Consider the following 13,008-nt stretch of genomic DNA (forward strand, 5'->3'; position numbering starts at 1 on the left):
CTCTCTCAGCCTTTCTTCATAGAGAAGGTGTTCCAGCCCTGGGATCATTTTTGTGGCCTGCTCTGGACCTTCTCCAACAGGTCCATGTCCTTGTGCTGAGGGCTTCAAAGCTGGATGCAGGACTCCAAGTGGGGTCTCAAAAAAAGTGCAGTCTTTCATGTCTCAGCCAGGATGGCCCTATGGTTTCTAACACAGGCTATTTTGGAAACTGGGACCTAAACTCTGATTTGACTCCTCGGTGAAATGGGCTGACCAAATCTCAGACCTGTTCTTATGTACATCCATTGCAAATTAGCTGTGCAAGGCTTTCTGTTGCTGTCATGAAAGTCAAAAAGTATTCTGCCCATTTATGTTTGTCTAAGCCCACACAGTGACTAAGAGCTCTTCCATAGAGGCAGTTGGCTGCAGGCTTAAGGAGGTTGCCATTTACCTCACCTGAACACATCGCGCTGGAAGTCTTTGTCTGGTTTTGTGCCATGTGGTCTCACGGTGCTTTTATTTTCTAGCTCATCAGTCTGGTACCACCAGCTGGCTTTGCAAAGTGTGGGGACAATTTATGCCCAAGTGCTCTAGACTCTTTGTGGACATCACCCGGGGACAAGCAATCCTGACATCCCCAAAATGCAGGATACTTTCTGCTCAGTGATGGCTAGATGGGCAGGATGGGCCAGGAAGTCCTAGGCCTAAAACTCACCAGACTATCAAGAAATCAGGGACAAACTTAGGAAAACCACTTACAACTGGGAACACTGCATAGGTCGGCATGTGTCTGCTGCTGAAGATACCACTTTGTATCTATGACAGACACAAAATCTAAGGAGTACACTGAGCTCCTGGCTGTGCCATCACCTCAGAAAAGCGTAATGGCAGAGTTGCTTAAAAGGGAGTATACAGCTTAGCAAATTAGTTAGTTATGTCCACCATGACGCTTTCAGCCTCATATTCTTCTTGAAGCTGCAAACTATTGAATTTTCTCTGTACCTAAGCAGCGTCATGATATTGTTTATGGATCAGCTTTCACCCTGATACATAAGGTTTAATTAAAATGTTCTTCATACATTGGACGATAAATGGCATCTACTCATGAAATTACTCAACATCGGACTACTATCTTTTTGGCAGCGTGACTGCACGCTGTTCACCTGATCTTCCCTTGAGTTTCAAGAAAGACTGTGTCTTTACTTTCTAAGCTACAGTGTACGCTGCAGCCCTGGTTTGACTGTATATTGCATTTCAGTGCATAGGCTGCTACGTTTCAGCGGGGCAGAGAAGTAATGCTTGTGTGCTTTGCAGATGTTTGGAGTGAATGATGTTGTGTGTATTGATTTATTCTGCATAATAACATATAGATCTCAAAATAATTATCAGGTGCACACAGGAGTTAGTGTTTACTATGGAAATGGGAGTCAATAAATGTTAATTACATCCAGCCTGAGCTCATACTTTACGCCTTTATGATATTATAATGGTGGAAGCACGAATCGGTCCTTCCCAGTGTGGGTTTTGCTATTCGAATGAATTCCACAGAGAGAGATGCACTCGCTGGTTTTAGTGTTGTTTATACATTTGGCATTAATTTTGTAAACTTTCTCCTTTTCTCCTTGGTGGAGTTGTCAGAATTTACAAGTGCTCTGTCACCTTCAAAGGGACTGCACTGTATTTTGCCCGGTAGCCAGATTTTATTGCCGCTTCCAGCACAAATGATAATAAATACAGTTCTTTATTTCCAGTTGCTGTAACAGAACCTTCCTCTTGTTTGAAAAATTCACTCAAGGGTTGTCATGAAAATGTTCCTTGTTGCCATTTCTGATTAACTGACAGTTACTCTAGTGTTCCCTCTCTTTGCGGCCCCAAACAGCAATGCTTTAGTTCAGAGGCCTAAATTGCACAGCTCATTGCCACTTGGGTGAGCATTTTAATGCTGACAGCCATCATCCCTCTGAGTTGATAGGAGTAGTCACACGAGCAAATGGTCTCCAGTACAAAAGTTCTGTATGTATGGCCCACAGCCACATTGCTTGTGCAGAAAGAAGGATAGTGAAGGTTTAAGGACAGTTAAATCACCATAATTTTCATCACAATTTTATGCCCTAGATGTTCTTAGTCTGGAGAAGAGGAGGCTAAGGGGAGACCTTACTGCTCTCTACAACTACCTGAAAGGAGGTTGTAGTGAGGTGGGTGTTGGTCTCCTCTCCGAAGTAACTAGTGATAGGATGAGAGGCAATGGCCTGAAGTTGCATCAGGGGAGGTTTAGATTGGATATTAGGAAAAATTTCTTTACTGAAGGAGTGGTCGAGCATTGGAACAGACTGGCCAGGGAAACGGTGGAGTCCCCATCCCTGGAGGTGTTCAAAAAACATGTGGATATGGCACTTCAGGACATGATTTAGCAGTCATGGTGGTGTTAGGTTGCTGGTTGGACTTGATGATCTTACAGGTCTTATCCAATCTTAGTCATTCTGCGATTCTGTGGGCCAAGTTGCTTTGTGATCTGTGTTTGCTTTTGCTGCCTGTCTGAACCTACTTAGGTAGGGCCAAAATGACCTGATGACTCCTCAGCAGCTACCCGTGTTTCAGCTCACTCTCTGGCCACAGGGCACGGAGTGACGCTGGGAGCCTACACAGCAGCTACCCAAGGGCATCTTGGTAGTGAACCAAACTAAGCCTCTGGTGTCAGACTGGTTACTCCAAATCCTCTGTCCAAGTCTGTGGCTCAAGGTGGGTGTCCCTGGCCACTGTTCCCAGCTGCTCCTGTGCTGGCCAGGAGCCCATGGGGAGCGGAGCAGTGCTGCTGCCGGTCTGCTCGTGCTCACCCAGATCTGAGCTGGAACAAGGGACAAGAGGGCTGGGCACTGGGCAATCTGGCATTGGTGTCTCAGTGCGTGGGCGGCAACATCGCTAGGAACGACTGAAACTATCTGTGTAGGAACAACACAGAGCTAGTCCAAGGAGCAGCATCCAGCTCCTGCTCTGCTAAGCCAAGCACTCATTTTTTTCTGGCTGGGAGTCAGTGGCCCTTCCTGTGTTCCCCATTCAGCACAAGCAAGAGTATCGACTCTGTCCCCCACACCTCACTGCAGAAAGGCTTGCAGAACTTCAGTTTATTAATACACAGTTGCAATTTCCCTGCTCTGATCTGAGCACACAGACTGTGATTTCCCATTTCTCCCCAGGGCTCTGAGGTCCTTACTGTTGTTGCTCTTGATGGAGACAGAGGAAAGCCTAACAGTATTCATTACTGCATTGTGAACGGTGAGTCGACTTGTCTTGTATGAAATCTGAAGAGCAGTAGAAACTAGATCTGACATTAAATTAGAATGGGATATGCTAGAGTTTAGTAAAGCTGAGACAAACCCTTATGAAATAATGTCAGGTACCTCGAAGAACTTGAGGGCCCTCTCTACCAGAGAATAGCTAAGATACGATTCACTGAGTTTTATATCTGCTTCACAGAACTATGCTTGGAGTTGTTAACATTGCTGATTTATTAGGCATCAGTAGACTGCTTGTCATTTCAGAAAGTGTAAAGGGACATGCATTCACTGCTACTGAGCATCTCTGTCGTTTAATCTGGGAGGCAAGATAATGCATTGGGAGACCCAGACATGGTATTTAGGGGGATATTTTTATTAATATTGTGATTAAAGTGGCTAAATGGTCAAACTTCTGGTTTCTTGGAAGAAATTATATTTACCAGTGAAGAGACACTAGCTGTACACTGCGCTGGAAGAAATTAGATGTTACCAGAAGATTAATGCTTCTCATCAGCTATTCTGACAGTGTCTGTCGCACATCTTTTAATAGCATAAATGTGAGACTTAACTGAATTGATGATTCATCAGATGGTGAAGTCAACAACTTCGCTCAACTAAACTCCAAGCTACAACTTTAGTCTTGTTTGGTTCTCTCTTCCTCCAAAACAAGACTTCCATGGCACCCCAGCTCCCAGATGTGAGAGATTCCAAAATTTCATAAGAGAAAGATGAGGTGTAGTTGCAGAGCTAAGCAGCAAGTTCTTCACTGCATTACATGATCTAAACAGAAGGTCCAGAGACAAAAGAAGCGGTTGCGGCTGGGCATTTGCCTTGATGTGAGATGGGACCCATGCTGAGATTCTTTCTTAATGCAAGGGAATATGAGAAGAAAAGTGTTGCAGAAGAGAACAGATGGAAAATGAGAAAAGGTAAAAAGAAAGGTAGAGAATGAGGAGTAAGAACAATTAAGTGAGGTGAAAATATGGTGGACAAGGGAGAAATTGATCAAGGAGAATAAGCGAAGGCAAATAAACTAGGGAAAATGTCAAAGGGAAATAGGATTAATGAGGAAAGATAGTAGATTTCCCAAGAAAATAGAGGAGGATCAAAAAGGTGCTGTGGGATAAAAAAGGTGAGTGTTTAGGAGAGAGTAGAAAATTAAGATGGAAGAGGATGACAGGTAAGTAGCGTAAAATATAACTTAATGGAGAGCAGGCTTTACTCATACACATTTACACGGGATTTTGCTAGCATGAAATGGAAAAGAGGGGAAAGGAATATGCTTTTAGTGCATAGAATGTTTAAGAAATAGATGGAGAACAAAAGATTACAACAGCTTTCTGCCCCTGCACCTCAGAACCTGGCATGACTCTTGACAAGCCATTATACCAATGCCTGCAGGCTGAGTTGTCAAGGGGCAAGAAAATACCAACAGCAAATAGTAAATTATTTATTCTTTATAAGAATTTTTTATCTGGGGAGTGTGGGATAATTTTAAAAAACACCCCAGTCCTCTGAACATGCTGTACAAAGGAACACACATAATGCTACATACTTTGAGTTACCAGTTTCCTTGTGATAACCAGACAATAACATGAAGTATGGTGGCTTGAAACCACTATTGACTTAAGCTTTGCCTCAGTCAGGATGCACTTTCCAGGCCAATGTATCTTAATAATTGACCAGTGAATGAGTCAATATGTTTTCAATGTGGTGTCTAGTGTACTTTAATGAAGTTGCAGTTATTGCAGGTATTAGCAAAACAGGGCACTATCAGATGGTGTAAAAATCACTGCTGGAATTGAGTTAGAGAAAAAGAAAAATGGCTGGGCTTTCACGTTGTCATCCTTTATTCCTGGAGTCTTGATCTCCTTCATTATTAGGGTTTTCCTCTCTTTTGCTTTTAATGGTAGACTCTGCCACAAAGAGTGGATTGTGGCCAATACCATACATGAGGTAGCACGCAGGGGTGCCCACAGCCCCTTGGCGGAGCAGGGCAGGGCCCCCCGCGCCACCGGCAGGTCCCCTCCCCAGGCACCAGCCTGCTTTCAGCCATGACGGCGAGACGCGATGAGAGGCCGCTGCCTCTCTGCAAGCTGGCTTTTGCTTCAGCACAAATTCCCCAGGTCTCAAGGGGTCACGGCCCTGTAACTGATCTTCTGCTCAGATCAATGGAAGTTAGGTCAGGAGCGGCAAAGTCAGCCCACAGCCCTGTCCTGCCTCAATTCAAAAAAGGCTGTGTTTCACCCTAGATCCTCCAAAATCCCTTTTTGTTCAGGAGAGCCTTGCAAGAGGCTGAGAGTTTCTGAGCAACCGAACGTCTAAGGCAAGAAGATGCTTCTCAGAGATGCTGTCTGCAGAAAGAGTGGCTGTGTTTCTTTCAGACAGATTGTCAGACTTCTCACCTTAGCTGATATTAGTGAGAAAAATGTTCTTGTTTCTCAGAGACTTAATTATGCATTTGCTAATTAAAATAAGGAATGTCTATTTTTGTCTAAACCAGCATATAAAGATGACAGCAGAATAGAGATGAATACCAAATTCACATGCCTGGTTGCTGAGGCTCGAAGGGAACCTGACCGGGGTGGGAAGAGGAAAGTGAGGGCAGCTGCCCACAGGGACAGAGCTCCACTGAGCCCTTCCTGGGGGAGGAAACCCTTTTAGACCCTCATCTCTGTTTTCCTTTCACTGTGACCAGGCATAGAAATGCTTCATTTTTGAAAAGCAGCTTCAGATCTACTCATGGATATGGATACACATATGGACAAAGATATGCTTAATGAAGTGTATGGTTGATTGCTCATGCTTGTTCAGAAAAAAGAAGTATGGCATGTAACTAGAGCAGCTTGGTTTTACTGCAGGAAGCGAAGGCTCATTCGAAATCAGCAACACAACTGGAGCCGTTTCTGTTATAAAAAGCCCAAATCAGCTCAAGAAAGAAGTGTATGAACTAAAAGTTCAGGTATGTTCTGTGGCCACTTGAAGACTGTTGGTGTTAAATGCCAGGAGTAGGCATGTTTGTCTAAAATAGCTCAATCTATAGCTGACTTAACTGTTTTAGAAACTATCTCAAATATTTGAGCAGAGTGTCTGATAGTGTAAAAGAGAACAAACTGCTTTTGTTCCTTGGGGTGCTTAGAGTCTCAGATTACTTTTTTCAAATGAAGTCATCTTGTCCTAATTTAATCTCTGAGTCTAGAGAATCAACATCCTTTGAAATATGTAGATAACTCTTCTCTGTGTTTTCAGATTTCATTGCTAAACTGGCAATTAATGTCTTGTAACCTCTATGCGACGAGATAGGTAACTGCCAAATCTGTGATTAGTAATAGGGCTAGGGTAGGTCATGCACTGTTGTATCACTATCCGCTCCCGAAGCACTGATCAGCCACAGATAACGTGCTAAGACCTCGGTGAGCCACCACCTTGATGAGCTGGTATCAGTGTGACAGGCTGCATTATTTTAAGCAGTTTCTAAAGACCAAGAGTATAAAAATGTAGAGTTAAATTGTGAAGACTATATCAGTTTTCTTCAAGCAAATGCATATTATAACCATGAGAGTTTGTCATGGCAAGGACAATATTGTCTAAAGGCAGCTTTGAGGCCTTGCACACTGCCAGAACCAGTGTAGCATCCCCGACGGCACTTGGTTGCTGGTGGGCTCAAGCAGGTTGCTGAACCTGGGAGATCATGGAGTTCGTGTTGTCCAAGTTAAACTCAGGCACCATTTCTTTCCCTGATCTCTCTGGTTTACTGAAGTCTGCTAGCGCTTCCCAGACATGGAACTAGTTAAGCCCTTGCAAGCTTGCCTGATCTGCTGTTTATATCTATGGTGACCCAGAGCTCATGCAGGCTACAAAATCTTCTTGAGGAACCAAAAGGATGTTGTACTACCCAGCGTAGGTAGTGACAGGCACCTCAGTTACCAGACTAGCATCTTCACAGAAATTTAGCAGCCTAATGCCTTTGGATTTGAGCCCTTTGAGAAAAATAACATGTTAGAGATATCTGTTTTGCTATAAAAACACCAGCCAGAGTTTCCATCCTGATAGAACATCTTAGGTTCAATCCAGTGAATCAGGATGCATGTTGGAATTGTTGAAATATGGACAGATTTGATCTTTCAGTACAGAAAAATGCCAACTAGGTTTGCTTGTCTGTCCAAACTATATCCAGCTTAAATTAAGCTCATCTAGACAGCAAAGCAGAATTGTAAATCAGAGACTGAATCTCGAAAAAAGAATTGTGTCAATTTTCTTTCTCAAATATTTGCCTAAATACCGTAAGTACAGGTTTTTCTCACAGAGTTTTCAAGGCTAAAGTCCTTGCATGCAATGTGAAAATCAACCGCCTGTGGTACCACGGCAAATTTAAAGATTGTCTTCCTTTTTTATTCTGTCAACACTTTAGGCAAGCAATTATCCTGCCTCTGTTAGATTATTTGTCTTTAGAGTACTGTTTTCGCCTAGGGTGAGGTGCTAAGCTCACAAAATGAGGAGGAGAATTTTTTCACTGGGGCTTTACTGGGACTGGTTTGTTACCAGAATCTTCTAATCATCATAAACTTCAGTGTGAAATGGACTGAGATTTCTAGAGAAATATAAGGCTATGAATCTTTGTACAAGTTAGCATGTTAGGGTGATTTGTACATACAGAGCAATATTTGAACATGGAACTGAGGAAGGGGAGTATACCCTCATCATTCTTCTCTCTCCTGCCTGCTGCAGGCATCAGAAGTCAGTCAGGAAGGTGACGTCTCAGTGTATGCCTTTGCCATGGTGACCATACGGGTGGTTGACCTCAACAACCATCCTCCAACGTTCTATGGAGAAAATGGTCCCCAGAACAGATTTGAACTGACCATGTACGAGCATCCCCCAGAGGGTGAAATCCTGAGGGGACTGAAGATTACAGTCAACGACTCAGATCAAGTAAGTGGAATGTATGTGGACTTCCAGTTTTCCTGTCCTATCTTCCCAAAGACTAGGAAGAGCTATCAGATGGGGATACGTCATTTTAGGAACTCGACTATTTCACCTGCATTGCCTTAAAGCGTAGGGGAGGCAAAGTATTTGTAGGGTCCATTGCCACAGGGAGTTTGGACCCCGAAGTGTGCTTATACTGTTACGTCGATGAGAAGGGTGGTCCTAAACCTGCAGCCCAGTTCTTGTGGTGACTAAAATTGAACAGTCCTTATGAACTTCCACTAGCTATTGGTTACACTCCATTGTTGTCAACGTAATGTCCGAGATTGTACACCCTTTGGTGATTTACTTAGAGCTTCCAATCATTTTAAGAACTTCAAGTGCAATTGCTGTCTGTGTCCTCTCAGGCCCTGCTGGAAACAATACAGTCCGTACCCTTACATTGATTTCATTACGATATATTGTCCTTCCGACCCTTCTGTTACAGCCAGAGTCTGCAGCACATGCCTTGATAAATCATTCCCGCTGGAGTGATGTTTTTAGATAATCTTAAAAATTATGCCAGCGCCAAACTAACTTTAGCCAGATAAAGGAAAAGGAAAGAAGACTCCATCCATCTCAGCCTGCTATCTAGCTGACCTGTGATGCCCGTAGATACTGTGGTGATGGTTGCTGTAGGGATCCCTAAGTGCTGTATGAATGTCATCCGTCTGAGTTAGCCTGAGGTTAGGCAGTGACAAGAGAAAAGCCTAATGCATCTGAGAACTGTATTACTATCGGAAAGAGTGCTCTTCTATAACCATACTCAGTATTGTGCTGTTTTGACTGCATTGTACTCTGTCAAACCCACTAGCTTCTTCCCCCTCCCTCCCGCTGCTCTGCAGCAAGCAGATAAATGGCTCCTTTCAAAGCAGTGCTACGTCTATCCTGCTATTGTCACGGGGGATGTTGCTGCAGAAGGAAAGAAACAAACCCCATCTCTTCTGTTTAGAGACAAAATATATATGTGTCATATGCAGGCTGACAAAATATTCAGGCTCCAAGTGAGGCTATAAAATAAGCAGAAAAAATTGCTAAGTGCGCTGTACTCTCAAGAAGCTTCCTAGTACGGTGTAAGACATCATTCTAGGGGAGTTGGGTTGCTTTTCTATTAAGACATAGAATGCAATGTTTCCCTTCCATACAAGAAGACTATATAGAGAAGAAAATTAAACATATGTCTGATTCTGTCACAGCCATTTGTGACTCTTTCTTTTGGGGGAGTGGATGGTAAATTGAGGAGGAGGAAGCTGTGGGCAAGGTCTGGTTTAGGCCTACAATTTGACAGTTTTTACTTGCAAGAACATTATGCAGAAATTTCTCCCCCAGCCCTCTTCATCCGACAGACACAACATAGGGCTCGGTGCTGTTGTTTCTCCAGTCATTCCTGTGTCCCGTGGCCGTCTGCTTGGAGACATGCAGCAGCATGGCTTGCTCCAAGCAGGTCTGGGTTCTGTGGACATCACTGTCAGAAATCGCTCATCCATAGGAAGGAGGAAGTTCTGTCCCTGCCAATGCCACCATCCCTCCAGTCATGTACGGCCCCAAGTGCAGAGGACTTTGTACGGTCAGATGGTCCACTTTCCGCATCAGCATTATTTTCCATAGTCCAGCAGCTCTGGCTTTGTGTGTTTGGCTTTACTACCCAGGAAAAGAGAGCCTGTTGTCATCTCTATCGCTGTGGGGGTTTGTATGACTAAACAACGCAGACCACTGGGTCTAGATCCAGGATCATTCCGGTTTCCTTGGGGGACTATGGCTGAATATTTTTCCTCTTGACATGAGGTAGAGTTGCAGCAAGCAGTGCTCATAACAAGTCCTCCAGGGATACAGCTGAAAGTAGAGTTATCCTGTATGAAATTTATTAGAATTCTTCATCTCAAGACTCATGCTAGGGGGAGAACATGGCACCAGCTAGGCAGCGAATCTGGCTGGGTGTCACACTGTGACTGTGATATTGTTTGAGAAATCGATGAACTCGGAGAGTTGCCTCCCCAGTAAGGCAGAAACTGAAGAATCCCCATTTCATCTTTTCTCTTCCATGCTCTAGTTTGTTTAAAAGAATTTGTCTGTCCATCTGGCTCTGGCTCACTCTTCCCAACTCACACACAAGTGGTGGTAACCTTCTAGATATTGCTGCTTCCCATGTCCTCTCTGGCTAGAAGGTGTATTTATATTACGGGATTTGGCTTTTCACTTCACCTGGAGCTGTCAAATGCGTGTCTTATTTCATCCCACACAAGCGAAGCTCTTCTCCCAAGTGCATCAGCTTCTGAAAGGTTTAGTGGCTGTAACTCTGGGCTGGTTTAACGCAGTGAGTGCAAACCGTGGAGTACCACCTCTGTTTGAGAATTGCATATCTTTGTGGCTCTGCATCACCATCCCAGGCTGTGAGCTCTTAGGACATAGGCTGCGCTTCTGAGGGGTCCGTTGTCCTGACTTGTGCAGTTCCATTGTCTTTCCTTGGCAGGGACCAGGAGGAGGCAGGAGCTGCCTGCCGATGTGCACATGGTGTCATCTCTGCTACCTGCCCTAACTCACAGTGTGTGGTTTGAATCCCAAGGCTGCTTGCCACGAGAGCCTCTCTCTTCGCCAGTCCTGCTGCAGGGTTTTTCCGTTAGGACTGAAAGAATAACCAAGCTTGTCATTCTATTTTAAGCAAAGCTGTGTCTGTCTTGTGGCCAAGGCTGGAGGGATTGTATAACTAAGCTTCTTAGCAGTCTCTTGCCCAGGGGATGGAGAGCAGAGGGCTCTAAGCAGTAACACTCATTCTGATTTTATATAGTGTGAAGAAACAGAACCAATCTAGGCTGTAGGAAAAGGAATCATTCGCTGAAAACAATGCCATATCTGCTTTCGTTCACAGGGAGCCAATGCTAAATTCAACCTCCGTCTCGTTGGACCTGGTGGCATCTTCCGAGTGGTTCCCCAAACAGTCCTGAATGAGGCTCAGGTTACAATAATAGTGGAAAATTCTGCTGCTATTGACTATGAAAAATTCAAGGTGTTAACCTTCAAGGTACTTCTGCTTTCTGTGCCCTCTCTGCCTGTGTGTATGATATGTGTTTGATGGCTTATGTACTGATGGGATTTAGCTTCTTAATCCACCTGGAAGCTGTCTGATGCATTGTCAGTGACATTATAGTCCATGTAAGGGAAACTCATTTCTGCCCCTGGTTCATAAACTTCCAAAGGTTTAATGGATGCATCTGTGGACTGGTTTAGTTCAGTCAGTGCAAAATGTTGAGTATTCTCTCTCTGTGGAAACTGCACATGTTGGTGGCTCTGAGTCTTTCTGGACTGAACCCTAAGGCTGTTATTTCTGCTCTTGCAATGATAATTTCACAGTATGAAATCCTAATTTCTCTGGAGCCAGAACTTTACCTGCTTAGTCCTAAGTAATTTGGTTCATGATCATGCTGTTGAATGTTGGCAGGCTGAAGACCCCAGCTGACTGTAAGGTAATTTCCCAAAATTGCTCCCTGCCTTTGTCAGAGTGTATCTATCTATACGGCCTTTGCAGACTGACCTGAGGCTATCTCACCCATGCTCTAAACCAGCCATACAAGAACCAGCTTTCATCTGAAAGCTGGACCATTGTATTATTCCCTTCCTTGATGGATTCATTGGCTGATCGATAAGAAAATTAAGTAGTCTGGTTTTGTGTCAGCTGCCTCTGAACATGAATATAGATAGTTCAGTTCCAACTGCAAAGAATGGCATAGACAATCCCTATAAAAAAGACAAAACTATCTAGCTGACGATTAACATATACTAGTTTTGATTTTCTACAGAAAGTGGCATTTTTTGTACAGTCCAGAGGCCAAGTCCCTGGATTTTGGTCTGACCCTTGCTACATTGTTTGCCTTGTGTCCTTAGCAAGTCATTTCACTGCAGTGTGCTTCATGTCTCATTTTGTAATGTTCCTTAGTCATTTTGAGCTTCATAGGTTATAGATGCTACAAAAATATGAGGCATCATTACTGTATTAAAATGGAAGATTCTGAAAGGGCTATAAAGTGCTACCAAAACTAATTACAATAATCGCCCATCTATTCAGGTTAAACCACCAAAAGACCAGTAAAGAAGTTAGACATGGCATCCCCTTGAATACTAATAGAAATTGAGGTAGTTAATGTGATTGCCATGGACACTTAAAGAATTAATTACCAGGAAAAATGATATATATTTTTTTAGCTTAAGCAGTTGTTCACTTTTTTTTTGGATGAAATTATTTCTACTGGAGAAAGACCATAAGGCTTTGCTAAAAATGTGGAGCCTTTGTCTAGATTCCAAATGAAGAAGGTGCAGCTGGGTGATATGGTAGTAATATATGGCAGCAAATACTTTACAAAGACCTCATTGCCATCTTCATTTCCATGAAAAGTTTAAATCGCTTCCTACCCGGTTTTAGTTGCCAATGTAGTCATTCTGGCTAGAATTTTGGATTAAATATATTGTTATTTCTGTTCAACATGTATCCCACAGCAGCTTTGAGAAGCTATTTTCAGGGGAGGAGTTCTGTAAGCAATGATCCTTCTCCTCTGGTTTGCTACTGAACAGTAAAATTCCAGAAAGGAATTAAAGCTACTTTGACTGGGAGGTGCACTGAAAAACTACCTGAAGCAAAGGCTACTGGAGAAAATCTATCTTCCATTTAGGCCTGGCTCTTAAATGTAGTTGGTAGCCAGGACCTCCTTTAATTTCAGCTGTCCAAGAGCTAGAGCGGGTTTTCCAAGGCATGGCAGCCATGGCAATTCGTACCCCTCCAGCGTGGCCTCTTAGATCT

At 43.5% G+C, this 13,008-nt stretch overlaps 1 protein-coding gene across 1 annotated transcript in view; it reads left to right on the top strand.

The window, feature by feature from the left end:
* The window catches only part of CDHR1 (cadherin related family member 1), a 48,552-nt gene that overhangs the window by 18,286 nt on the left and 17,258 nt on the right, over nucleotides 1–13,008 (top strand). Inside the window, exons 9-12 of the mRNA XM_009939139.2 lie at nucleotides 3,174–3,252; nucleotides 6,116–6,216; nucleotides 7,983–8,186; nucleotides 11,086–11,238. Coding sequence (XP_009937441.2) covers nucleotides 3,174–3,252; nucleotides 6,116–6,216; nucleotides 7,983–8,186; nucleotides 11,086–11,238 — 537 coding nt within the window. The remainder of the gene's footprint in view (nucleotides 1–3,173; nucleotides 3,253–6,115; nucleotides 6,217–7,982; nucleotides 8,187–11,085; nucleotides 11,239–13,008) is intronic.

The sequence above is a fragment of the Opisthocomus hoazin genome, chromosome 6 (assembly GCF_030867145.1).
Source record: "Opisthocomus hoazin isolate bOpiHoa1 chromosome 6, bOpiHoa1.hap1, whole genome shotgun sequence".
Classification (NCBI taxonomy): Eukaryota; Metazoa; Chordata; class Aves; order Opisthocomiformes; family Opisthocomidae; genus Opisthocomus; species Opisthocomus hoazin.